The 25,295-nt window shown below is 47.7% G+C and overlaps 1 protein-coding gene across 1 annotated transcript in view; it reads left to right on the plus strand.

Annotated features, from left to right (window-relative positions):
* LOC111146687 (family with sequence similarity 135 member B) overlaps nt 1–25,295 on the plus strand; it is a 172,383-nt gene that overhangs the window by 142,356 nt on the left and 4,732 nt on the right. Inside the window, exons 9-15 of the mRNA XM_022502346.1 lie at nt 28–183; nt 939–1,012; nt 7,519–7,673; nt 12,857–14,870; nt 16,686–16,852; nt 22,596–22,687; nt 24,384–24,481. Of these exons, the coding sequence (XP_022358054.1) occupies nt 28–183; nt 939–1,012; nt 7,519–7,673; nt 12,857–14,870; nt 16,686–16,852; nt 22,596–22,687; nt 24,384–24,481 (2,756 nt within the window). The remainder of the gene's footprint in view (nt 1–27; nt 184–938; nt 1,013–7,518; nt 7,674–12,856; nt 14,871–16,685; nt 16,853–22,595; nt 22,688–24,383; nt 24,482–25,295) is intronic.

Consider the following 25,295-nt stretch of genomic DNA (forward strand, 5'->3'; position numbering starts at 1 on the left):
TTCACTACCGCCATTTTGCTTCTCCAGATGTTGAACAATCCCGAGAAGATAGCTGAGCAGATAAGTAAGGATCTCGCCTGGCTCACTTCCCACCTGATGGCTCTGTGGACCCAGTTCCTCGACACGGTGACCCTACACTCCCAGGTGACCTCTTATCTCACCCAGCAACATCACACCTTGAGGGTAAGGGTCAAGTGTTGTAAATCCTCTAGTCGTGTGCCAGTGGCCCCTTGACGGAGCTTTGCAACAATTAGTTCGGGGGGCAGACCGGGAATTGGGGTTAACTTCTGTAGCCGTGAGCACCGGTCCTGGCTCCACCGGGAGCTCGTGGTGAGACTTTATGAGCTGGCTCAGCCTCTGAAACCTTGACCTCCGCCATTCATAAAATACCTGCCTTGGCTACCGGATGGCAGCATGAGGGATGCTACAAGTACTCTGGAAGTGTTTCTGGAGAAGTGTTTTCAAATGCAAGATGTTGTTCTTGGTGTATTTCTTTGCCACGGGTTAGGAGCATCTGGACGGTACTGATGCTTCATAGATGTCGGTCTCCCCACTTGCAGCAGGAAGACCAGATGTCCGGGTCTGCCCAGGACGTGGTGGCTGTGCTTACGTGGCTGGCTTTGCAAATTCCGTTTCCTCTGCATTTACTTACGGTCACGGTTTTCAAGTGTCTTCTTCTAGTAGAAGAAGTAAGACCCACCTAAACAAATTATAGAAAACTCTGGAAGAATGGATTCGTAAATATGCGTTAAACTGTGTCCGTAAGCCAGCTTTGGGCCAAGAGAGGACACCTGTGGAAAGACTTGTTTCAGACTCTCTGGGTGCTGGGCTCAGCTGTCCTTTGTCAATTTCCCTTTGGAAAATCCTTTGTCTGTTTCCCTTTGGGTGGAAAATACCCACCCCGTGAATTAAACTGTTCATGTGATCTTATTCCTCAGGTCCGAAGGTTTTCTGAGGCCTTCTTTTATATGGAGCACCAAAAGCTGGCCGTCCTGACCTTTCAGGAGAATCTGTAAGTAGCCGATGGCATGCCCACGTTACGCTGTCAAAATGGCCACCCAAGACATTCTCTTTCAAAGGCCCCTCTTCCCTCCGTCTCTGACTGCGAAGGAGAGAAGTCTTTCCACTTCCGCACATTCTAGCTGCATTCTCTCTGCGGGCGGGAGTCAGACGAATTGCAGAGGCGGGAGCTGGCAGGTGGCAGAGAAGGTCAATAGCCAAAGTTTTCTTTTGTTGAATGTTATTATGGTTCTAGAGACAGAATCAAGACTTGCTAGGTCCCTGAAGACATCTATGCTGAGTCTTCTTTGTGAAATGAATTAGAAGCAGGTGGTGTGGCCACAAGCTATGTCAGAAAAAAGAAACAGAATTCGCTGGAGACTTTGCAATATCTTCGAAACACATTTAGCATAAGAATGAAGACGGAACTACCTAATTAGGAGGACTGATGAATTTCTTAGTCCGCCTTCCTCCAAAATTTCAGAAACAATGAAAACATGCTCAAAAAGTCAGAGGGTTAACAAAAAACGAGGTCATTGTCTTGTAGATCTCCCCCGTGGGCGGGAATAGATGGGTCCCTCCAAGATGGTCTGGCCTTGGCTACCCGAGTTCAAGGGGTTCTTTTTGTTTCTGAACGATATGTTCACCTCAAAGAATAAATGTGGATGGAGTGATGTTTGAGACCGCCTGGTAATTCCTGTAGGAGAAGCATTTCAGGGTCATCTGTCATATAAGACAGACCAGAAGACCTTTTCACCCTCTGCTTTACATCGTCCTTTTCCTTCTCTCCACACTTCATCTGGTTGGAAAACTAGGAGACAATTACAGTTTGCTTCATGGAATCTGACATTGAAGGGTGGGAAGGCTCCAAGAAAAACACATCTATGGTAAAAATAGCTTGTCTGGAACCGGGTAGTCCTTCGTCTTCATTCATTCCACCCAGCAACTAAAATCAAAAGGGTTAGTGTGACAAGTGTGAGCAAAACTGTGAGGGCCACTGAGCAACATGCTCCAAGTCAGGATGCTTGCAGGAACCTGCTTCCTGGGTTTCCACAGTAGGCGAACCCCCGATTGCCGGGCGTGCTGTGTTCCCCAGGAGCGTGGGCACACATGGAGGGGACAGACACAGATTCTGGAAGATCCTCTTCCAGAAGGTTTTTGTTGAGATGCTGACCGCTCAAGTTCAGAGGATATGTTACTTGGCCGACTTGGGTTCAAAATCCTACTCCTCCATTGGGCTACAGCAGGTCCTTGAGAAAGTGCTGTTCTGTTGATGTTTTTTTTTTTTCTGTTAGGTGTTAGAAATGTTAGGTGATGACTCATACGTTACACAAGTGTTAATTGTGCATGTAAACACTGTGACAGCACAGGGAACACATTAAAGACGCTGTCCTTGCGGGTCTCTCATTCTAGGGCAGAAACAGGCAAGACGTAAATCGAATTATCTCGGGTAGCGAAAAGTAAAGAAAAGCAAATCAAAGTGAGGACACAGAACATGACGGGAAAGGATATGACCAGTGTCCTCGTGAATGTTGAAGGACGAGCTCTCAGAGAAACAGACATCTCGGGTCTGTAGCGTTTGCTTCTTTCTGCTGTGTGAATGCTTCCACAGTGGTCGCCGTCATCTGCCGGATGCCATCTCTGCACACGGGGCTGGAAAGAGATGTGCGCAGTTGGCTCTTGCAAGCTGACGGGAGCACCTCCCGTGACACTGGGTGTGCGATAAGGACTGTTTCAGCCAAAGTGCTGGGAGAGAGTCTCTCTGAGGATGGGACATTTGAGTAGAGACTGGGGTTATATCAGCCAGACCTTGATAGGAAAGAAGACCAGTCAGAGAAAAGCTGGTGTCGAGGCTGCTCTACAGGAATACGGAGTGTTTGGGGAGCAGCTGGAAGACAAATGTAGCTATAGGATGGAGTGAGCAGGAAGGAGAGGGGAGGGAGGCAGGACCAGGGAAGTGGGTAGGGACCAGCCGCTGTGGGACCTTATGGACCAGGACACAGAATTCAGACTTTGCACCATGACGGTTATGATTAAGGCCTTTTTAAAAAGCCAACAAATAGTATGGTGGAAAGATCTGATCTCAAACTTACATACATGGTTTGAAATCTCGGTCCTGGAACTTACAAGGTTTATGACATCAGACCAGTTCCTACTCCTCCTTCGGTGGCTGCTTAGACGTAACAAGGAGAGTCCTTCTTTCAACAGATGTCCACTCAGTGCTGACTATGGGCCCGACACTCTTCCAGGCATTAGGTAACCAGCAGTGACCAAGACAGACAAATCCGATATCTCATGGGGCTTATATTTTAAGAGCAGAAGGCACATAAATAAATAACTATGATACACACGCACAGTAAGTAGCAATGAGAAATATGTCAGTGTGGTAAGAATGGAGAATGCATTTCCTTTGAGCTGTCACAGGAGGGTCCCTGAGAAGATGACATGCGGCCAGAGGTCTGAAGCAGGTACGAGCTGAGCCCTGCAAATTCGCAGGAGACCAGAACACCTGTCTTATAGAGCAGCTGTAGAAAAACTGAGTAGTGCCCACCAGTGGATATTAACCTGTAAGGTCAGGCGTACACAAGTTTAGAAGCAATATTATTCAGGAGGAAGTAAACTTTTACTTAGGTCATTAAGAGTAAGAGGTATAGAACTGAAAGGGGCATTTTATGTCAGATTGAGAAAGTTACAGGAGGGAAGGGACAAAATGCTATGAATGGGGTTTCATCTAGACTGAGGCAGCGAGCCGGTGTGAGGCCAGCTAGCAAGTGTGCCCTGGCATGGGTGTACCCACCTGGGGGTCAGAGCTGGAGAGGGAAGGTGTGTGTAGGAGACAGAGCCATCCCCCCAAATCAGGATGGACAAGTGGACATACAGGGTGGTTCCAGTGACATTCATCTATCAAGACCATCAAGTTCAAGTCCCATCTCCTTCAAGCTCAAAGCAGATTATATTTCTTGAACAGTGGGGCACAGTCATTTAGTACACGGTGACATCCATGTCGTGGGTTTGAGACAGCACTTCTACATGAAATAGGATAAGTTGGGACGAGATGGAGTAGGGAGTACCAGTAGGACGTGTTTTGGAAACTCTTGCTTCCGTGTGTGTTTCTGGGAGCATGCGGTGGTACTGGGTGGCCATGTAGCATGGAGGCTGTTTCTTGCCGTGGATCGCAGTATTTTAAATGCAGTGTCGCAGTGTTTGGAACTAGTTTAGAACTGGCTCGTAGCAAGCGTGTGTTTGATCGTCTCTCTCTTCTGCTTTCCCCGTGTCTAGCCTGTGCTCTTCACACAGAAAGGAGGGGCTCAGTTGAGAGCTTCTCGAATGACTGCATGCAGAAACGTTCATGTGCCGGAAGACCCATTCTGGGGATCTAACCCCTGTAACCATGACAGTTGATTGATCACTCTGTCTTTTAGGTTCTTCTGTTGTAATAAGTATAATGCTAATTTTTAAAAAATCACTTACTCTATAAGACACTATGTCTATAGTGTTGAACACACGAGGCACCCTCCCTGCCTTCCTGGTGCTGTGTCTGTGGAGATGCCTCGGGTAAGAAGTCCAGCTAAGTGCTCTCCTGTGTTGGCTCATTGAATGCCCTTGCTAACTCTGTGAGCTAGAAACTGTATCCGTACTTCACTAAAGAAGAGACTGGGAAAACCTCGGCTCAGAGAGGTTAGGTAACTTATCTTAGACCACACAGCAAGCATGTGATGCACACACAGATCCGCTAGGTCCAAATCCCACACTCCTAGCATCCTTATTGTGTATCGTATATAGCTGTGATTCCTCTGTATAGTGGTGAACCGTTACCCTAAGAAGCTGAATCTGGACTTCTCAACCTCCAAAATGGAAGTGTCTGCGTGTTGTTGGCTGTACTCCCAGAGTCAGGAACATGAATAGGTGATGTCCTGGGCCCTGGGAGCTCCAGGTAGCAGGTCTCTAGCACTTGTCTTCGTCCCCTGAAATGTTATGCCTGCTGCCTAGCATCTCCCCAGTTCCCCACGCAGCCCCTGGCCACCACTCTTTTATTTTTTTGACTCTGAATTTGACTATTTTCGATTCCTTCTGTAAATGGATTCACACAGTATTTGTCCTCATAAGGCCGACTTCTTTGGGTTTGCATCATGTTCTCAAGGTTTGTCCACATTGTCACTGAGGACAAGGTTTCTTCTTTTTTTAAGGCTGAATAATATACCATCGTTCTGCGTTTTCTTTATCCTTTTTCTCTTCACGGACACTTAGCGTGTCTCCATAGCCAAGCTGTTGTGACTAGAGCTCCTGTGCACGTGGGAGGGCACGGATCTCTTAGAGACCCTAATTTCCATGCTTTTGGATAAATACCCAGAAGCAGGATTGCCAGATCGTATGGTGCTTCTATTTTTAGATTTCTACAGGACTTCCATCCGGTTTCCGCAGCAGCTGCGACACTTTGTGTCCTCACCAGCAGTGTCCAAGAGCTCCAACGTTTCTACATCCTCACCAACGCTTGCTTTTTCTTGGTTTTAAGAATAGCCATCCTAGGTGTGAAGTGACCAAATTGTGTACGTGCTCTAGAATTTTTAGTCATTTGTTTAAACACATCCTCACCATTGTTTTAGGTACTCGGTCACATTCACAAAGTCCCAAAGTCAAGAAGCCACCTTCTGGTAGGAGGTTATTGGCTGCATAAGGAAACCCGGACCAGACTCTCCAGCACCTCTCCTGCTGGGCGATGGCTCCTTGATGAATCACCTGATTTATCCATGACTGTGAGGTCTATAGGTCCAGAACCAAGTTTCCATCCAGGAGGTGTCTGCCCTTGCCTGGGGCCGGGTCCTCCACCTACGGGTGTCCAGTCAGCGAGCATACTAGTTTAAAAAACTAAAAACTGGACCACAAGTTCCAAGTTCAGATGATAGCTAGGAAGCGTAAGATTGATTGCAACAAAACTCCATTTAAATATTGAGGGAGGGGCGCCTGGGTGGCTCAGTGGGTTAAGCCTCTGCCTTTGGCTCAGGTCATGATCTCAGGGTCCTGGGATCGAGCCCCACATTGGGCTCTCTGCTCAGCGGGGAGTCTGCTTCCCCCTCTCTCTCTCTGCCTGCCTCTCTGCCTACTTGTGATCTCTCTCTCTGTCAAATAAATAAATACAGTCTTTAAAAATAAATAAATAAATATTGAGGGAAAGGTTCACAATATTAGAAAGCTGCTACAGGCTTCATGGCTTTGAGGAAGAGCATAAACACATTGCTTTCCCTTTTCCTTCTTTTTTAGAGAAACGCAGGGTGGAGAGCAAGGGGGAGGGGCACACAAGTTGTGCGCCTGCTCTCAAAAGCCCGAGATCCAAGCCAAAACCAAGAGTCAGCCACTTAACTGACTGGGCCGCCCAGACGTCTCACCTCGCTTGTCCTTCTCGATCATAGGTTAAAATGTGGTTGAAAAGTAAGAAAGAGATGAAATAGTCATATTTCATATGTATATTCAAAATACACAAACAAAGTATCCTATGTGCATTCAATATATTTGTTCCCAGGAGCGCAGAATGAGAATTTTCCCTAGGCTTGTGTGCAGTTCTGCCGCTATGAGCGGTTCTGTGGGAGCAGGTGACCTGCATGGCTGAGGAGTGATGTGGGGGCGTCCAGAGGTCAGGCTGCTCTAAAAGCAGTGACAGGCAGACAGACAGACAGAAGCTAGCTAGGTATGTGCAATTCTTCTCCCGGACTCACCAGCCTGATAAGGCTTCTCCTCTGGTTTAAGAGTGATGGAGCTGAAACGGGGAATGATGGAACGTGAACATCCTCCTTCGTGGGAGGATATTAACTCCTTCTGCAGGGACTTGAGAGGGGAGTAAACGTTTCCTACCATCCCGTCTTTGGAATGATGATTACTGATGATTTCAAGCTCCGCAGTCCAATTCCTGCTGGTGGAAGGGGGTTTGACTTATGAAGGAAGAATATGGGGCATTTTTAAATCCCGCATGGAGGAATCAAAACTCATGGTTCCTGAGCTAGGGGCACTTACATGCTAATGCAGGATGCTGGTGTCCACACAGTAAGCAATGATGCAAGAAAAACAAAAACAAAACAAAACAAAAAAAACAAAACAAAAATCTTAAATGGTCCTTAATACAAATGCCACAACGTAGGATTCGGACCCTAAATGCTATGAGAGATTAGAAAAGCAAGAGTAGAGGATACAGAGCTTGAAGTTTTTCCTCCTAAGTACTAATTTAAGATTCCTAGCCATTTAGAAGCTCAGCTCCTGTTGCCCTGGAAAGGCATTTACTGCATATCACTGAAATAGAACGTGATACGTGTCCCTGATCATACGATCTATGAGCTCTGGGCTGGGTGCTCCCCGACTGGGGCTGGGTAGGTGGCTGGGAGAAAGGAAGAGAGGATGGACAGACAGGGAGTGGATGGTCAGAGCCTGCTGAATGTTTTCTGGATGTATTTTTGGGATCAGGGGATGGGGCAATGATTCTTTCCACATTTAAAACTTGCTCCAATGCTCACCCGCTGCGTGTGTCCCCAGGATACAGACCCACAGCCAGCTGTCTCTGGACATCCGAAACTCCGAGTACCTCACCACCATGCCCCCGCTGCCCGCGGAGTGTCTGGACATCGACGGCGACTGGAACACCTTGCCAGTTATCTTTGAGGACAGATATGTGGACTGCCCTGCAACAGGTTGGTCTTTGTTCTAGAAAGACTCAAGACTAAGCCTTCTCGTTGGGTCCCAGTCAGCTGCCCTCCTTACGTTCCAACAGCAGTGGAACCGAATCAAGGAAGGAATTTGTCAGTTCATGGAGGAAACGCGAACCTTCCAACTACACTAGTTATTTGAGATGACCTTGTGTCGGTGCCATTGACAAATCGACACAACAGAAGGGCCGCCATGGTAGAGACCCCCTTCCTGACTCCCCCAGGGTCGAATCCTAGCAAGTGGCTCAATGTTCTCCCCTGGGAAATTCCCATATCCCCTCATCCTGGGCAAAGGATGGCCATCCTTTTGTATCTCAGTGACACAACTCAAATATAAAGTCGTTACTCATTGAACTTTGGGGACATCCAGTTCAGACTCCTACAGAGTGCTTGCTTCATGTCTCGAGAAAGCAGGCTGCTTCAGTGATTGGATTTGCGGATGAGCCGCTCCCCTGGGAAGAAAAGACAGCAGGCTTGTGTGTGTCTGTGTGTTGGTCTCCCCACCATGGTCTGTCTTGTTGGGCTGTGCAGTGTGTTTGGGCACAGACAGATCAGTGGGAGATCAGCCTGGTACCCACGGGGCATTCCATGGGTGTTAATCTTGTCTGCTCCCACAGCCCAGCTGCTGGAAACCCAAAGGTATCACAGCTGAAGTAGACCCATGATCCCTTAAAGAGCTAGAAAACAGCTAGTTGGAAGTTTTACATGTTTCTTCTTTTGAATCCTATTAGAAACAAAATGAAACAAAAAACCCCGTAAGCCCTATTTCACAGACAGAAGCTGAAGCATGATGAATAAAGGTACGTAGTAAAGACGCAACTTATAAAAGCAGACTTTCAAAGCAAGTCCTTCCAGCTCCAAGGTCCAGGGTCTGCCCCTGCTCTCTCTTTGAGAGGCATTTCAAACTGTGATGCTGGGATGCCCATCATTTAAATTAGGCACCACTTAAATTTTGGAGTTTCTGCAGGCAGAGCTTTGTAGGATCTTTTTCAAAAGTCAAGGCGACTTCCAAGGACAGTCCAACTTTGTGATGGAGAGATGGTACTGAATTCTCAGTTGTGCCCTGACATCTAGCGTCAACACTGGGTATGACAGCAAGAAGGGACGCATGCTAGAGATGGCCACCTACCCAGCTGCTCAAAAAACACTTACTACTTTGCACCAAGGCTGTGTGTGTGCATGTGAGTGTGTGTGTGTGTGTGTGTGTGTGTGCACACGCGTGCTCATCTTCATTATAGTTATATACTATAGCTACAGAACACTTGAATAGGTAGAGAAGAAATTTACAATAAGTGCCCGTGATCAGACCCTCAGATGTCACTATTAGGCTTCCTTGCAGAAGATCTTGAGTCTGTTTTCCTTTACAGGTGAATAGACACCCTAATGGGTGCAAATTTGAGTCCTGCAACTCACGCATACAATTATACTGCATATCTTTACTTTTTATAAAACTTCACATCTCCTGAGCCCATCCGTTCTGCCACACCTGCTGGGAAGTCAGCCTTGGCTTTTGTGGGTGTCCCGGCTGGGTCTTCTCTGCCACCCTTCACATCGGTGCTCTAGACTTGGACATGGCTTGGGATCTTTCTGGGGCCATCTGCCCGTGCAGGGTCCTCGAAGTCTCTTATTGTCCATCTCTGTGTTTTAAAGGAAGCATCTCTTGCAGCTCCTGGAAGGTATTTGGGACAGGGAACTTGAATGAGTCTATGGCCCCAGCACTAAGGATCCCGTCTTCCCAGAAGGACCCCAAGGCAATCGCTCTCAGAGGGCTGGCTGTTCCCCAAGACTTCTCTTTATAGACCTCTCACCCGTCCCTTCCCTTTTCCCAAGAAGACTTCCCCATTCAAAACTTTTCTTGACCTTCTTTCTTCCTTCACAATGTGTTCTGATGATTCTTTAATCTCAGACCAAAAGCATTAGCAAATAAAGAACTGTTTCCCTTTTCCTCCAGGGGTTGGCAACCTTAATGTGATTTGCAATGAGGTCATCCAATTTGCATTCCATCGTTTCAGCATGGTGAAGAAAGGGAAACAAAAGAGTCCCATTTCCAAATTAAAAACAATAATATGGATTCATGGTCTGCTACAGCACATGGCTAGATACCTCCTGTGTCCCAGACCCTTGCAAATACTGTTCTTAGTGTCTGCAGTTCTTTCTCCCCAGTACCCCTTACTCCTCTGTCCCAAAGCAGTTGAACCTTCTACCCAAGGGCCTTAACAGTTGGCCGGCCCGCCTCAGTTGGAATCTTTGCTCCGGCCATTAGTGACTGTGAAATTGGGCACAAGGAATTGTAATTTCTATCCCATAGGCCTACTGTGAGCAGCAGGTAGGTGCATCCACAGACCACTTAAGAGCGACCTGCACAAAGGAAGTCACGAATGTGTGTCGGCAGATAAGGGTCCTGGGCTAATGACTAAATCCATTCTCTCGGAATTCGATCCTCTACTACTCTCATTTTCCCACAGTTGGGGTCGTGAAGCTAGTGCGCTATTTTGACCGTCTTCCTCCTCGCTGGCCTTTCTGTGTCCTGTCTGCGACTGTCAGTGAGAGATCACAGGCATCTTTCATTTGTGGTCCGAGAACCTGCCCGTCCTCCCTGCCTGTGATGTAAAGACCAGACTCCTCACTCGGGCGGGGCGCTTGGGCCGTCCAGGCTGTGGCTTCCCTCCCCCGGCTGACTCCATGACCATCTCATGCCCACACCCCTCCCCCTTGCTCCTTCCACATGGGACCTAACGGATACCTGGCCAGACTGTGCACCCCAGGCTTCTGGGGCTTGGCCCTTCCTGTTCTGTCTGCTTCGTGTGGCTCATTAACTCCCTCTCTGAAGAACCCAGTTCACGTTCTCCAGGATACAGCCCACATGCTTCCAGCAGGAGAGCCAACTGTACCGCACGTCGTATGCTTTCCAGTATTTTGAAATCCCTTAGAGACGGAGACCAGTTCATTTTTATAACTGATCCCCACTTTCCCTCTCCCTAACCCATGGCCTAGTGTAAGGCTGTTGCATAGAGTCAGCCCATGAATTATTCATGGATTAAATAACGTTGATATTGTGTTCTTTTTCAAACCAATATTATTTGTGAGAGTAATCACCTTTGTTCTGTTGCATTTCCGTTCTATTCTCAATTCATTCGACGAACATAGTTCATCGTGTGGCAGCCGTGCTGTTAGCCGTGGGCACGCCGGTATTCCTACTTCATAACCCTTCTCTCCGGTGGGGACAGGAAATGCACGGGTGGATTGTGTGGTGGTGGCGGAAGAGTACGTGTACAGAGGGGACGAGGGGACTTTGCTCAGAGAACCTCTAACCCACTGTTGGCTATGGGAAAGGCCCCAGAGAAAGAGAAATTTGCTCAGTCCCAAGATCTGAAGAACATATCCGCATAAAGAAGAGACCCGTTATTTCCAGATCTTTGTTCTAATCTTTGACCCAGTCGTAAATTTCACCCCGAGGTGTGAGCCGGTGATGTGGTTTGCAGGTGTCTCAGTGGTTCACCTCATAACATCCAATAGTGGTTATAGGCCTTCAACTTCTATGAAAACCATCCAAAGAATTTAAAAGTTTTAAATAAAATAAAAGCCCAGTCCCCTCTTTTTTTGTCTGGTGTATGTGGACATAGAGTAACATATCAGATGTCTTTTCTAAGAGAGCTCTGGGAGACTCTTGTTTTCTTCCCTTTATGCTTTATTAGAAGGAAAAGAAAGAGAAAGTGAGAGGGAGGAGAAGCAGCAGGAGGGGTGGGAAGAGGGACGAGAGGAGAAGGAGGGACAGGAGAAGGAGCAGGAGGAGGGACAGGAGAAAAAGAGAAGACAAAAGAAAAGAGAGACAGGAAGGAGAGATAGGATAAGAGAGACAATAGTTTACCCTATAGAAAAACACGAGAAAGAAGGTTCTGCGTGGACCCCACCATCCTACAGGGAAGATCAGAGTGATGCGTGAGCTTCTGTGGTCTGAACGCCGTGCAGGATGACTGCCCTGGTGACAGAGCTCAGACTCGGAGGGTTTCTGTACAGAAGCAGGAATCTGTCCTCCCCATGTGATAGTTCCCATCATCACTGTCCTGTGAGCCATGTCTCTGAGGCCTGCTGGTCGCTGTGAATCTGCCTACCCAGAGTTGAGCAAAGTGAGCTCGAATGGGAAAAACAAAAACAACTTATTTAAGTCCTGTCATTGCTCAAGGCCTCACGGCTTGTGGCTGCCCATGTCCGGACCGGAGAGCAGGTCTTCCTGGGTCCAAAGCTCTTTCTACACTGTAAATACTATACATGATACAGAGAAATGTTTTAATAGGTGTAAGTAGTAATTGTTAAAACTGGTTTGATAAGTAAAAGGCAAATCATGAATTATAGTATTTGACAGTTTTGCATTAGTGCAGGGTGATTCAGACACGAATTACCTGGTGTTAGGTCAAAGAGGTTAGGGCACGGCCTCTGATAAGATGCCCTCATGTCAGACAAAAGCTTGGGGGTTCCTAGGCCACCTGCCCTCCTGGCCAACTGGCTACCAATTCAGGGGGTCCCACTACTCCCTCCGATTCAATGATTTGCTAGAACAAATCACAGAACTCAGGAAAGTGCTCTGCCTAGGATTACTGTTTTAATATAAAGGGAATAAACAAAGACCAGCCAAAAGAAGACCCCAGTAGAGCAAGGTCTGGAAGGTTTCCAAACATGAAGATCCCAAGACCCTGGGACTGTTCTTCCTGGCAAATCAATGTGTATTGCCCCCTGCGGAAGCTTCCTCAAGCCCCAGGGTCCACAGGTTTTATTGGGATTTCATGATCTAGGCATGGCTGGTTGAATCATTGGCCACATGATTGAACCACTCTCCCCAGAGCTCATACTGGTACTACGGGCTCAAAGTTCTGACCAAATAGTTAGTCTTTCTGACTCATCTCCTTAGCATAAACTACTAAAGACTAAAGGACTGATCATGAGTCACCTGGTTAGTATAAGCTTTCCAGGCCCGCCACCAATAACAAAGACCCTTCCATCACTTGGGAAATTCCATGAATACAGTGGTTGTCCCCCAAGAACCAGGAACAAAGTTCAGCCAAATGTTTTATTATACAGTCAGGATTTTGGATAGTTTGTGGACATAGGTTCTTAATCTATAATACATTTTTCTTTCTTTCTTTCTTTCTTTCTTTCTTTCCTTTTTGTAGGGCACAATTTGAGTATTTACCCTAATTTTGACGTTCCAACAAGTCCCGCAATAATGAATCTAAACAACAGAGAAGAGAACCCTACTGTAAATAGAAAATCACCTTTCAGGGAAGACCTTGTCTTGCCCACCATGAAACCACCCCAGGCGGACTCTGATACGGAAGTTATTAGGTGTCCAGAGCCAGAGGACAAAGTAATCACACCACAATGTATGGACACGTGCTCTGAATCTCAGGTGTATCTGACAATTGGTGAATCCCAGAACAAAGCAGGTTTGCCTGAAGAGGAATGCTGGACTGGCCAGAGATCTGATGTTGGAACACATCCACTGGCAGACGAGGACCCGCCCAGAAGGAGTCCAGGTCCAGAGGATGGCCAGGCCCCGGCACTCACCTACATTGATGTGAAGTCTAGCAATAAGAGGCCTTGTAGTGTGGAACCCACAGTGGTCATTAGTGTTCAGCAGGAGAGTGGGCACTCTCCAGATAGCTGTGAATCGGACAGAGCTGTACCAAGCCAAGAGGTAGCTGGGGGAGGTCACCAAAATGCCATCCTTTCAGAGAAAACAATGCCGCATGAGTTAAGTACTCTAGGAAAGGTTGCAGACCAGGAGGGCAAGATGGCACTGCTGAGTCTGAAACTGATCCCCTCCGAGCCCTGTGATCCACTAAACTCAACTTTGAGGGATCCCTTGGATGTTAGGGCTTCCCCAAAAGATCCTCACTCAGAGGAGCAGGAAGAAGTGTCGGTGCTCTCCGGAGTCATCAAGAGATCTTCTTCCATCATCTCTGATTCAGGCATCGAGAGCGAGCCAAGCTCTGTTGCCTGGTCCGAGGCGCGAAGCAGGGCCCTAGAGTTACCCAGTGACCGGGAAGTCTTGCACCATCTGGTTCGAAGACATGCCCTGCACAGGAACTCCTTAGAGGGTGGACACACAGAGAGCAATACGAGTTTGCCGAGTGGGATCCAGGCATCTCTCACCTCCATTAGCTCTTTGCCCTTTGAGGAGGAAGAACGGGAGTTGGCGCTCACCAAGTTGACCAAGTCTGTGTCTGCACCCCAAATCAGTAGCCCAGAGGAGTCTGCTGAAGACACGGACACCATGCAGCAAGGTGGAGGTCTTGCTGAAGGTCCAGCCATACCCATGGAGAGTGTAGATTCCCCGGGATCCAGAATCCAGGATGCTGGGGCAGACCATTCCCTTGTGCAGGTGGTTTCAGGTGCTGATGGCCAGCAGGTCCCTGGTTACATAGACATCCCCAAAGGTACAGAGAGTCAGTTTGATCCTCAAGAACCTTCTTGTCTTGATGGGAGGACTGAGAACCCTCCAGGTGTTGAAACCAAAGGTCTTAATGTAAAAATACCACGTATCATTGCACTTGAAAACCCTAGGCATGGATCTTGTCCTAGAGTACTAAAGGAGACCCCAGAGGGCAAGCCTGAAGACTTGAATGTGGAGAATGATGCTCCTTCCAACAGTAGCATCTCAGATGATGAGACAATCGCCCACCATAAGGTGCCTGAGTGGAACTCTAGGACAGCTGCTGATGCCAGTGACCTGGAGTCCACAGGCGAGCAGAACAGCTCACCAGGCAAGCAGAACAGCTCACCAGGCATCGTCGATGATGCAGCTTTTAGTGAAGGAACTCAAGCTCATCTGGAGGCTAGATGTGAAGCAGGCACCATGGGTTCCACTGTGACTCCCTCCATTCACTCCCAGGTTTTAGGAAACCAAGAGCCAAAGACAGGCACTTCCGTCGTGGCGTCTCACCTGGGTTCAGTGGAGACCTTCACTCTGGACAGCCTGAAAGCCGTGGAGGTCGTCAACCTGTCCGTGTCTTGCACTGCCACGTGTCTCCCTTTCTCATCTGTGCCCAAGGAGACCCCTGCCCGGGCTGGATTCTCTGCCAAGCAGACCCCGTTGCCCATCACTCATCAACCTTTGGGTTCCTTTGGAGTTGTCTCCACCCATTCGAGCAAGTTGGAGGAAGAAGTCAGTGAGAGGATGTACAGGTAAGCTGACCGCTGACTTACCCATCCAGCAGGGTTCTGGATTCCCCACACATTGCTCAGATTCATGCATACTATTTCAACACTGAGATAGGAGTTACTTTCCAATTTAGATAAAGTATTATTTTTATATCCTACAAGTCAGAGATAGAGAATAGTAGAGGTGAAATCTACCAGCAAGCCTATCTCTCAAATACAGTCACTGTGTAAGTTCTTCTGCTCTTTTTCTGTGTGCCTGTCTCTAATATTCTTCTTATGCAAAAATAGAGTGATTCTGAATGGACTGCAAGGTTTTTTCAACTTACTATTTTGGGAACATTTCTATATGTACCGTGATTTATGAATAAACTCTTTTAGAGAGGGACCCTTGATTTTTTTTTAGTTATTATTATGATAAACAACTCCATTATGAATGTCACCATACCTCTGTCTTTGCATATTTTGACAGGGCCGTTCTTTAAGGGCCTCTGGGAGAATCTTCATCAGATTTTCCTCCTCAGCCACTGAGGGTGTCCTTATGGAGGTCATTTCCTTTGCAAAGCCAGACTCCGTCCCTTCACCCTCACATTAGGGTTGTATCCATGTTGCTCCCTCATCTATAAACTATACATTTGATTAAGTATCTTATAGCATCCTTTTATCACTCTTCTGCATAATGCTGAAGAGTTACGTATTACTGATACTCACGAATGAGGTTACACAGGCAGGTGAACTTGGATTCCTTGCTTTATAAAGAATGTTAAGTACCTGTTATGCTCATGGCATAAATTTAATACATAGATAGCAAGCACTGCCCAGTGCCTGGCTTGTAAGGTCACTTACTGTCCTTACAGCCTAATAAGGAGATGGAAAGATGAGAGAAGTGAACAAGAGTTAGCTGGGTAAACAGGAGGGTTCCTGTGTGTGTGCACAGCTGAGCCAGAAGGACCCAGTCTGGCTGAGGGCAGCAAGCATGCATAGAGATGGGGGTCAGGGGAATCCTTTTAGAGGTGACCACAGAGCAAATACAAGAGACACAGTGGTGATGGAGATGATGGGGATGATGCTGATAAGGCTGGTAATAGATCATTTTTTTTAACTATTTAGTTTTGAGTACTGTTCTAAGCATTTTGCATAGACTGTGTCACTTAACATGCAAAATAGCTTTATGAATTGGATAATGGTGTATTCCCCTTTTACAATTGAGGACACCCATTGCAGAGAGGTTAAGTGGTTGACCCACAGCTAGTAAGTGTCAAAGCTGAGATTCTGACCTTAGCAGTCCCACTTCTGAGTCCAGGTTCTTAATCATCACCTTGTCCGATAATCAGGCAAAGATCGTGATAACCCGGTGGGAAACACATTTCAGACAGACCTGAACGCACCAAGGCATGGAAGTAAGCAAACTTCCTTATTAAGGAAATCCTGAGAAATGTGTTCTCTCTGGAGGCTGGGAGATGCTGCTGAGAAGCAGGTGGAGGCCAAGCCATGGTAGCCTGTGGGCCACCTGGAGAAGCTTTCACTCTGGGGAGATCTTTTCCAGGATTGCATGGATCCTTGGAGCTGAATGGAATCTTAGGCATCCTGTTCCATGCAGGAAGCACATAGAAATCAGTAGAACCCAAACTCCAGAAAACTTTCTGTGGGATACTCTCTTGCCTCCTGGTTGAGGAAAAGCTTCCATCACCAGCATCTCCTGAGGCCTCATATTCTGCCTTTGCTGCTTGCAGATAATTCCTTGTAGATGTTCATCACTCCCATGGCCCAGCCAGCTCAATTCATCTTCTGCTCAACATGGCATACACAGTGTGGCTTCTGATTAATTAGTGTATTCTCCAGTTTTTATCAGGCCAAAGAAAAATTTAAAAAAGAACTGAAGATTGATGGATTTCTGTACAGTGACTTATCTGTACTAGCTTCTGATATACCATATTTCCCACCAGAGGAAGAGGAAGAAAATTTGGAAGATGGGATTCACCTGGTAGTCTGTGTCCATGGCCTAGATGGTGAGTCCCCAGAAAGGTTTCCTCCTCAAAATTCTCTACTGTAGGGACACCTGGGTGCCTCAGTTGGTTAAACAGCTGCCTTCGGCTCCGGTCATGATCCCAGCGTCCTGGGATCGAGTCCCACATTGGGCTCCTTGCTCGGCAGGGAGCCTGCTTCTCCCTCTGCCTCTGCCTGCTATTCTGTCTGCCTGTGCTCGCTCTCTCTCCCTCTCTTTCTCTGATAAATAAATAAAATCTTTAAAAAAATATTCTCTACTGTAGAAAACTTATAAGATTTATGAATGAATTTAAGTCAGGTATGTTTTCAACAGTGTTATTAGTAACCATGGGAGGGCAGCATGCTGGGTCTAGGGAAATGACCTGACCTTGTCCCAAAGGAAGAGATTTCTCTTGCACAAAAATCTGTTGAGTAAATGAAATTCATAATGAATGCAATAATGCAATGAAGGAATAAATAAATAATGGAATGAATGGAGAAATGGGATGAATAATTAATGAAACTAATGAACAAAAATAAAAATAAAGGAATGGAGTGAGTGTATGGATGGATGGGTGGATGGATTATTGAAATGAAAATGTCAAGGGATATGTGAATAGTTAGAATGTATAGGTTAATGGGACCCATGAGCCCACAGAACAGGAAAGAAATGGAGAGCAATGAATGTATGGATACATTTGGGGCGAGCTCAATCTACTGTCCCAAACTGTGTTGTTGTCCATTTTTATTCATCTCTTACTTATGGGGCAATTTTTGCATATCAGATGCTGTACCAAGTTCTGGGATTGCAGAGACCCAACATTGTTCCTCACCTTAAAAAGTTCTTAATTTCATGAGATCAGCAAATATAGACTGAGAACCAAATGCTATTGAAGAACTATCTCCCACTGATATAGAAGTCCAAGGAAAGAGAATAGGGAGTAGGAAGGGCTCCTTCTCTCCACCCCTCCTCCCAAATGACCTAGGACCCTGTGTTAGCTTTCTTTCATTTCTTTGGTCAGTTCAAAGGCTCTGTAAGATACAGAACTTAACTGCTCTGCTGGAAGATCTTGAGGTCCCAGCTCAGTCTGGACCAAAGGCAAACACGTGGTCCTGATTGCCCTTGTGAATTCCAGCCTTTCCCTAACTGGCTGAAGGAAGCAGTCAGATCAGCTGGAGGTACAGGTATTTGAGTTCTACTCAAGCTCAAGTTGACATCCTAATTGATATGAAAACTGGACTGTGGAACTTGATTTCTGGAAGAATCTTGAAGTCTACTTTATATGGACTCCAATGCATAACTAATGTGAGAGAAGGGAAGGGACTCCTCTAGGGCTTCACGGGTGATGAGAGGAAAACCTGTGCTCCCCATCTTCTGGGGGTCATGTAGTAGGGACTGGTGGTGTGCTATGCTCCCAGGACACACCGTTCTTTTTTTTTTTTTTTATTGACATATAATGTATCATTAGCCCCAGGGGTACAGACCTGTGAATTACTAGGTTTACACACTTCACAGCACTCACTGTAGCACATACTTTCCTCAATGTCCATAACCAATCACCCTTTCCCTACCCCCCACCCCCAAGCAAGCCTCAGTTTTTTTCGTGAGATTAAGAGTCTCTTATGGTTTGTCTCTGTCCCAATCCCATCTTGTTTCATTTTTTCCTTCCCTACCCCCCAAACCCCCACTTTGCCTCTCAACTTCCTCATATCAGGGAGATCATATGACAATTGTCTTTCTCTGATTGACTTATTCCACTCAGCATAATACCCTCTAGTTCTATCACGGCATTGCAAATGGCAAGATATCATTTCTTTTGATGGCTGCATAGTATTCCATTGTATATATACACCACATCTTCTTTATCCATTTGTCTGTTGATGGACATCTAGGTTCTTTCCATAGTTTGGCTATTGTGGCCATTGCTGCTATAAACATTCGGGTGCACGTGCCCCTTCGGATCATTACATTCGTATCTTAAGGGTAAATACCCAGTAGTGCGATTGCTGGGTCGTAGGGTAGCTCTATTTTCAACTTTTTGAGGAACCTCCATGCTGTTTTCCAGAGTGGTTGCACCAGCTTGTATTCTCACCAACAGTGTAGGAGGCTTCCCCTTTCTCCGCATCCTCGCCAGCATCTGTCATTTCCTGACTTGTTAATTTTAGCCATTCTGAGTGGTGTGAGGTGGTATCTCATTGTGGTTTTGATTTGTATTTCCCTGATGCCGAGTGATACGGAGCACTTTTTCATGTGTCTATTGGCCATCCGGATGTCTTCTTTGCATAAATGTCTGTTCATGTCCTCTGCCCATTTCTTGATTGGATTATTTGTTCTTTCTGATACAATGGGAGAAGATATTTGCAAATGACTTATCAGATAAAGGGCTAGTATCCAAAAATCTATAAAGAACTTATCAAACACACTGTTCTTTATATCCTTAATTCCCAATCCAGGGGCTAATGCATTTCACTGGCTGGCTATATGCCGTGGATACTGGGACGCTTGGTCAACAGGTGTACTTGGCAAAGTGTCAGATAATCCAGTGGTAAATGATACATTCTGGGTGAGCAGGAAGGGGAGGAAGAAGAGAAGGAGCAGCAGCCTTGGTGTATCACTCATCAGAGGCCAGGCACCCTTCTAGATGCTGAACGTCTATTCATGTCATCAATCCTCACAACATCTGTGTAGAGCAGGTGGTATTGTTGTCCCATTGTAACTGGGGAAACTGCGAAAGAGGCCCATAGCTAATGTGGTTGAGCCAAGGTTAAAACCCAGCTGTCAGCCTCCAGAGCCCATGGTTTCATTCTGCCTTATGCCAACAAATTCATCTTGTCCTCTGTCCAAAGCACCATCCCCATCGCTGTTGAGTCATCTTTTTAGAAATCTTACCAGATCTGGTCGTGCCAGTCCATTACCAAAAATCTTTCTTTAGAGCTCTCAGAAAATAGAATAAACTGCTGTCTTAGAAAGCTCCTGTGTTCTGAGCCTCCCCACTATCATCTCCCAGCCTTTCCTTCCTGGGATTACATCAGCTCCACACCTTCCCCAGGGATTCATGCCAACCTACATCACTGTGTCTGGTCACCCCAGGTCCCCTGGTGGGCTGTCCTGCTCAGCATCAACGTTACTGCTTCCCAAGTCCCTGCTCTTCACATCCCTTTCCCTAATTTTACTCCACCCAGGTACGCTGTACTGGGATTTCAAAATCTGTATTGAAATTGGCATACTTTTTGAATATATTTGTTAAAAAAAAAAAGAAGAAACTTCAAATCACCACCACAAGTGAAATACTAGAACCAGTTGGCACACATGAAGAGTAATATTAAAAATGATTACAACGATAGGAAAATAATCTTACTGAAGTTTGGCCCCATTGTCAGAAGACTGGGCTTGAGACTCACTTTTCTCTCTTAAAAAGTAAGAAGCTACTGAAGACATCTTGTGGGGTTTTGTTGGTTTGTTTAAGGTTTATTTATTTATGAGAGACAGAGTGAGAGAGCGAGCACACATGGGGGAGGGGCAGAGGGAAAGAATCTCAAGCAGACTCCATGCCGAGCATGGGGCCTGGTGGGAACCACCATCTCACAACCTGGAGATCTTGGCGCTGAAACCAAGAGTTGGATGCCCAACTGGCTGAGCCACCCGGGCGCCCCTGAGAACATCCTGTTTCTCATTGGGACTTGCCATCGGAAAGACTGCAACAAAGACAGAGAATGACTTTCTCACTCCTCCTCATGATGCCCTTGTAGCACAGGTGTTACGGACGACTTAGCTTCATATCACACATGACCGGATGTCCGTCGTACTTATCTGACACTAAATCAAAATGAGAAAGGCTCTCAGTCTCTTCGTTAAGATGAGACATCTTGTCAGGCCACAGACTTATTTTTCGCCCATGCTGCGTGTGGGAGAGGGAGGGTATGAAGGCACAGCAGCTTCCTCAGTGTTTGTGCAGGGTCAGAAACTGGAGCTGTCCATTACGGCGTTCTCGCCTGGTCCTACAGTCATCGAAAACACAGCCAAGACCATGCATAGGCCTCTATTGATGGCTGCTTCTCTGATTCAGGGTCACAGAGGTCCAGATGCTACAGAGTTGTACAGGACCCATTTGTTGAATTTCAGTGGCAAGGACCTACTTATATCAGCAGAGAACTGCAGAAGTTGTGAAGTGTTAGGAATATCCACATACTTCTTCATGATGCACCAAAGGCCGGAGATCTGTGTCCTTGCAAGATGTTCTCAGTGTAACATCAAATCGTATTTCCAAGTTGCGGAGAGTCTATCTCTCTTAGGAGCTGAAGGAGAGCGGCCGTTATCATCCCTTATTTACACTCCTTAGGCAAAATATAAACCCTGCTGCTTTTCTTTTAAGTCCAGGTCCTGGAATATCAGTAGGTCACTTTACATAAGAACCACAACAAGACCAAAGAGCCCAATTTTGTTGTCAGAAATGAACAGAGTGAATCAAATTTCACTTAATAACACAAAATAGGAACCTCCCTAAAAGAACATGAGCATTTCGTGACTGTGACCCCACGGGTTTGGTCCTCCGCTCTGCCGGCCATCATCATAGGGCGCGTGTGGGGATACTGGGTCGTCCCTAGTGGTTAGGGATACCCTCCCATACCCGTAGCTCTCCCCGGTACCATGTGGTGCTCCCACCATCCTTCAAGTTGGTAGTTCCATGAAGAAGGATATGAGATATTAGTAAACTATATTACTCACAGTTTACTACCTACTTTGAAACTCTGGTTATAGGGAAAGGTAGGTCCCCTATTCACTAAAGATCTTCTCTCTCTCTTTTTTTAAAAGATTTTATTTATTTATTTGACAGAGAGAGATAGTGAGAGAGGGAACACAAGCAGGGGGAGAGGAGGAGGGAGAAGCAGTCTCCCTACTGAGCAGAGAGCCTGATGCGGGGCTCGATCCCAGGACCCTGAGATCACGACCTGAGCCGAAGGCAGATGCCTGATGACGGAGCCACCCAGGCGCCCCTCCACAGACTAACTAGCTTCTAACTTTCGACTCTGCAGGGATCCCTCTGAGGCATAGGTGAAAAATTCAGTACAATACAGCCAGCCAACCAATTGCATGAAATCTACACTGAAAAATCATTGACTCTGAAGCTCATTATAGTGTCCTTCACGTGATCTTTGCTGCGGGTGCTAAAGGGTCCGCTGCCCTCAGCAGGGGCCTCAGAATCTTGAGCTGTGATTGCTCGGTCCTGTGGTCACGGTGGGGCGGGTGGCGTCCACGCAGCTGGCACAGCCATGACCTTGGTTCCCAAGGGCCATGCTCACTCTCTCACCCCCAACCGCGTCCTGCCTGGCCCTCCGGGGGACGCGCCTGCTGCCTGTGGATGATGCCGCTGGTCTTTGGAGGAAGCGGGGACATGTAGGTTGTGCCACATCAGCCCCCGCCGGGGCGTCCTGTGCAGAGCGGCCTCACTGAACAGAGTGGGCTGTGGACGGGGAGGATGCAGTGTGCTTCCAGCAGTGCTCTGCATGCAATGTTCATGAGCCCCGTGTTTGCAGCTCAGGGAGGAAGTCCACGGAGGTAGGACTGCTCCAAAGGCCTGACCTTGTGTCGGGGGGCAGGAGGAGCCTGGGACCACTAGGATGAGCCTGTTTTCACTGTTTTTGTTATCTGTTTAATGAAAAAGTGGAAGATGGGTGGATGGGAGAAGAGGGGGACTTAAATCCCTTGTGTGTCCTTTCTGATATGAGTAACTACGGGTCTGGGGTGGGGTGATCTGTCGTTTTTAGGGAACAGTGCCGACCTCCGCCTGGTAAAGACTTTCATCGAACTGGGGCTTCCTGGAGGAAAGCTGGACTTCCTAATGTCTGAAAAGAACCAGGTATGACAAAAACAAACAAATAGACACATCAGGACTGAGAGGATCGCTGAGTCGTGTCTGGAAGAGCCTCCTAAAATCCCCCCCGAAGATCTGTGGACACTCCCGTAGAAGGGCACCCTGCCAAGGAGCACTGGGTGGTCCGGGAAGATCATCATTTCCTTTGGGAGGGGAAAGAACGAGTAAGAAGTGGGGACACGTGGGTCAGGTGGCCAGGGTGCTAGGGCAGATGACAGCTGGGATCATACAAGATTCAGGTGTCTGTGGGTCTCTACTGGGTGAAGGGGATGGTCACAGGCTAACCTAGCCCCTGTGATGCAGCTCCGGTGGCAGAGGGATTTCAGTGGGGTTCCATAGGGACTACCGGACCGGGTCCAGACAGAAGGAGTGAGATGGTGGCCGGGGTGGGTGGGGGAGCTGGTCACTCAGGAAGGATTATGTCCCACGACATGTCATTAATGCCTAAAAGTTGTAAACCTCATAGACATGTGGATTTCCACTACATCCTTTTAAAATCACCCTGACTGGGCAGTTCTTGGCACGATTTTTAAGCCTACTGTGTCTTCCGGAATATTGCACATCAAGGTCAACTCAGGCCTTATAATTACTACTGTTGATTCAATGATTCATGCGCAACTCACAGGATGTAGCTGAGGAGACGGGGCCTGAGAGGCTGGAGCGTCACGAACACAGCAGCGTGTTGTAAACAGTTTAAGCCTGACGCTGGTGTGGAGCAGGCTGCAGGACTCGGGAGGAGACAGGCTCGCACTGGGAAGAGCAGCCCCGGGCACAGGTCCCGTGAGCAGGAGAGCGCGCCTGCCGGCCGGCGAGCATAAGGCTCTCTTACTCCATAGACACTGAAAAAGTGACCACAGCGCTCCGTCCCTGCGGTGCCTCTAGGGCAATCGAGTGGCAGGCGACAACATACACAGGCTCCCTCGCCACTCGCCTGACAAATACTCACGAAACCCCTCGTCCACCTTTGTGGCTTGGCACTCAGCACAGTTCCATGTAGCCCGTGACACTGAAGGGCAACTCCAATGATGACAAAGTGTGTTTTGTGTTGGCCTCAAGTCTCTCTTCCTGTGGTTCCCATCAGTTTCCAAAAGTTTGGCCACCAATCTAGTGTGTCTTCCTCACGTCTGCCCTTTCAGCTTTTCAAATTCATGTCTGCCGTTTCTCCTCTTCCTTTTCTGCGCGTATCCTCTGATCGTCCCTGCGGAGTCACTTTGGAGGGCTTCGGACCCTGCTCTAGACATGGTCTGGTAGCGCAGTCCCAAGGCTGTGCTGGGAAGAAAGCAGGCTTCCGGGGCCAGGCGGGTTTGGGTGTGAGTCCTGGGGGCACAGGCTCACCCTTAGAGCCTGGTTCCTCTTGGTACCATGAGGCCAGTGGGCAGCAGACAGATGCAGTCCCTGGAGACTGATGATGTGTCCGTCGGTGCGTGTGCCTGCTGTTGTCCGCCAGCTTCTCCCATCTGTTTCCAGCCAGCCTCCTGACTGAGGGTCCCTTGGCATCCTGAGTCTCCTCCTGAGAGCCCTGATCTAGGGGCCCCGTCCTCGGTGCTGAACCCCCACCTGTTACCCCAACGTCAGGCTTAGGCGTGCTCCAGAATGCGGCACCATGGAAGAAGGCGGGTTCCCGCAGAGCCTGGCCTTGCTGTGACCCCACCCAACACCCGGCCCCTCTCTCTTCTTCCAGATGGACACGTTTGCAGATTTTGATACCATGACGGATCGGTTGTTGGATGAAATCATTCAGCACATCCAGTTGTACAACCTCTCCATATCCCGAATTAGGTAAAAGGAAACCACAGGTAGTTAATGCTGGGGGAAAAGGGGAGGCATTTCTGGGTGTTGGCCATAGACAAGTTCGGCATGCTGCCTTCTGTCTACCACCTTCATAAGCTAACTTGTGACTTACTGAAGTAGACAACTTTCAGAGCAGAAGGGAGTGGGGGAGCAGTGGCATTTCCCAGCTCAGCAGAAAGGGAACTGGACTACAACACAATTCTAGGTTTGAACGGCTGTTCTAACTCTCACATGTCCGAGGGCTGACTCTACCGTGCCACCTGTCTCTGGCTTTCTAAACCTCTGAGCCTCCATTTTCCTGCCTGCCGGGCAGGGCGAGCACTGGCATTGGGTGGGGAATAGTGGACTGTGTTACCCGCCCCAGGAGAGGGCTCCAGTTCACACTTGTCTGGTCCTTCCACTCCAAAATGAGCTCGGCCGAAACGTTTCCTGGTTAAGGCAAGGGGCAATGGCTTGTGTTTTCTGTGCACTTACGGTCTGTGGACACAGTGGTGGGTCCACGTGCATCAGTCCTTTGAGGCCCCAGAGATAAAATATCCGTTCTTTATTTCACAAATGAGAAGACAGAGGCTTGTAGAGATGGGGCGGAAATCTGGGTAAAGCCATTTCCTAGATGAACGTTCATTTCCTTTCTCGGCCTGTTCTGGGCTCACTGTGAGCAGAGCCACGGACCTCTCAAGGGATAGGGTTTCCATAAACAGGTATTCAGTTAGAAAATTATGCCGTGTTGGGTCCTCAGATGTGTGAGTCGCGGTGCGACTGGAGCTGGGGTGCAGGAGGGGCGACCAAGGGTGTGGGCCAG

This window comes from Enhydra lutris, unplaced genomic scaffold, assembly GCF_002288905.1.
Source record: "Enhydra lutris kenyoni isolate GAN:26980312 unplaced genomic scaffold, ASM228890v2 scaffoldscaffold14, whole genome shotgun sequence".
Taxonomy (NCBI): domain Eukaryota; kingdom Metazoa; phylum Chordata; class Mammalia; order Carnivora; family Mustelidae; genus Enhydra; species Enhydra lutris.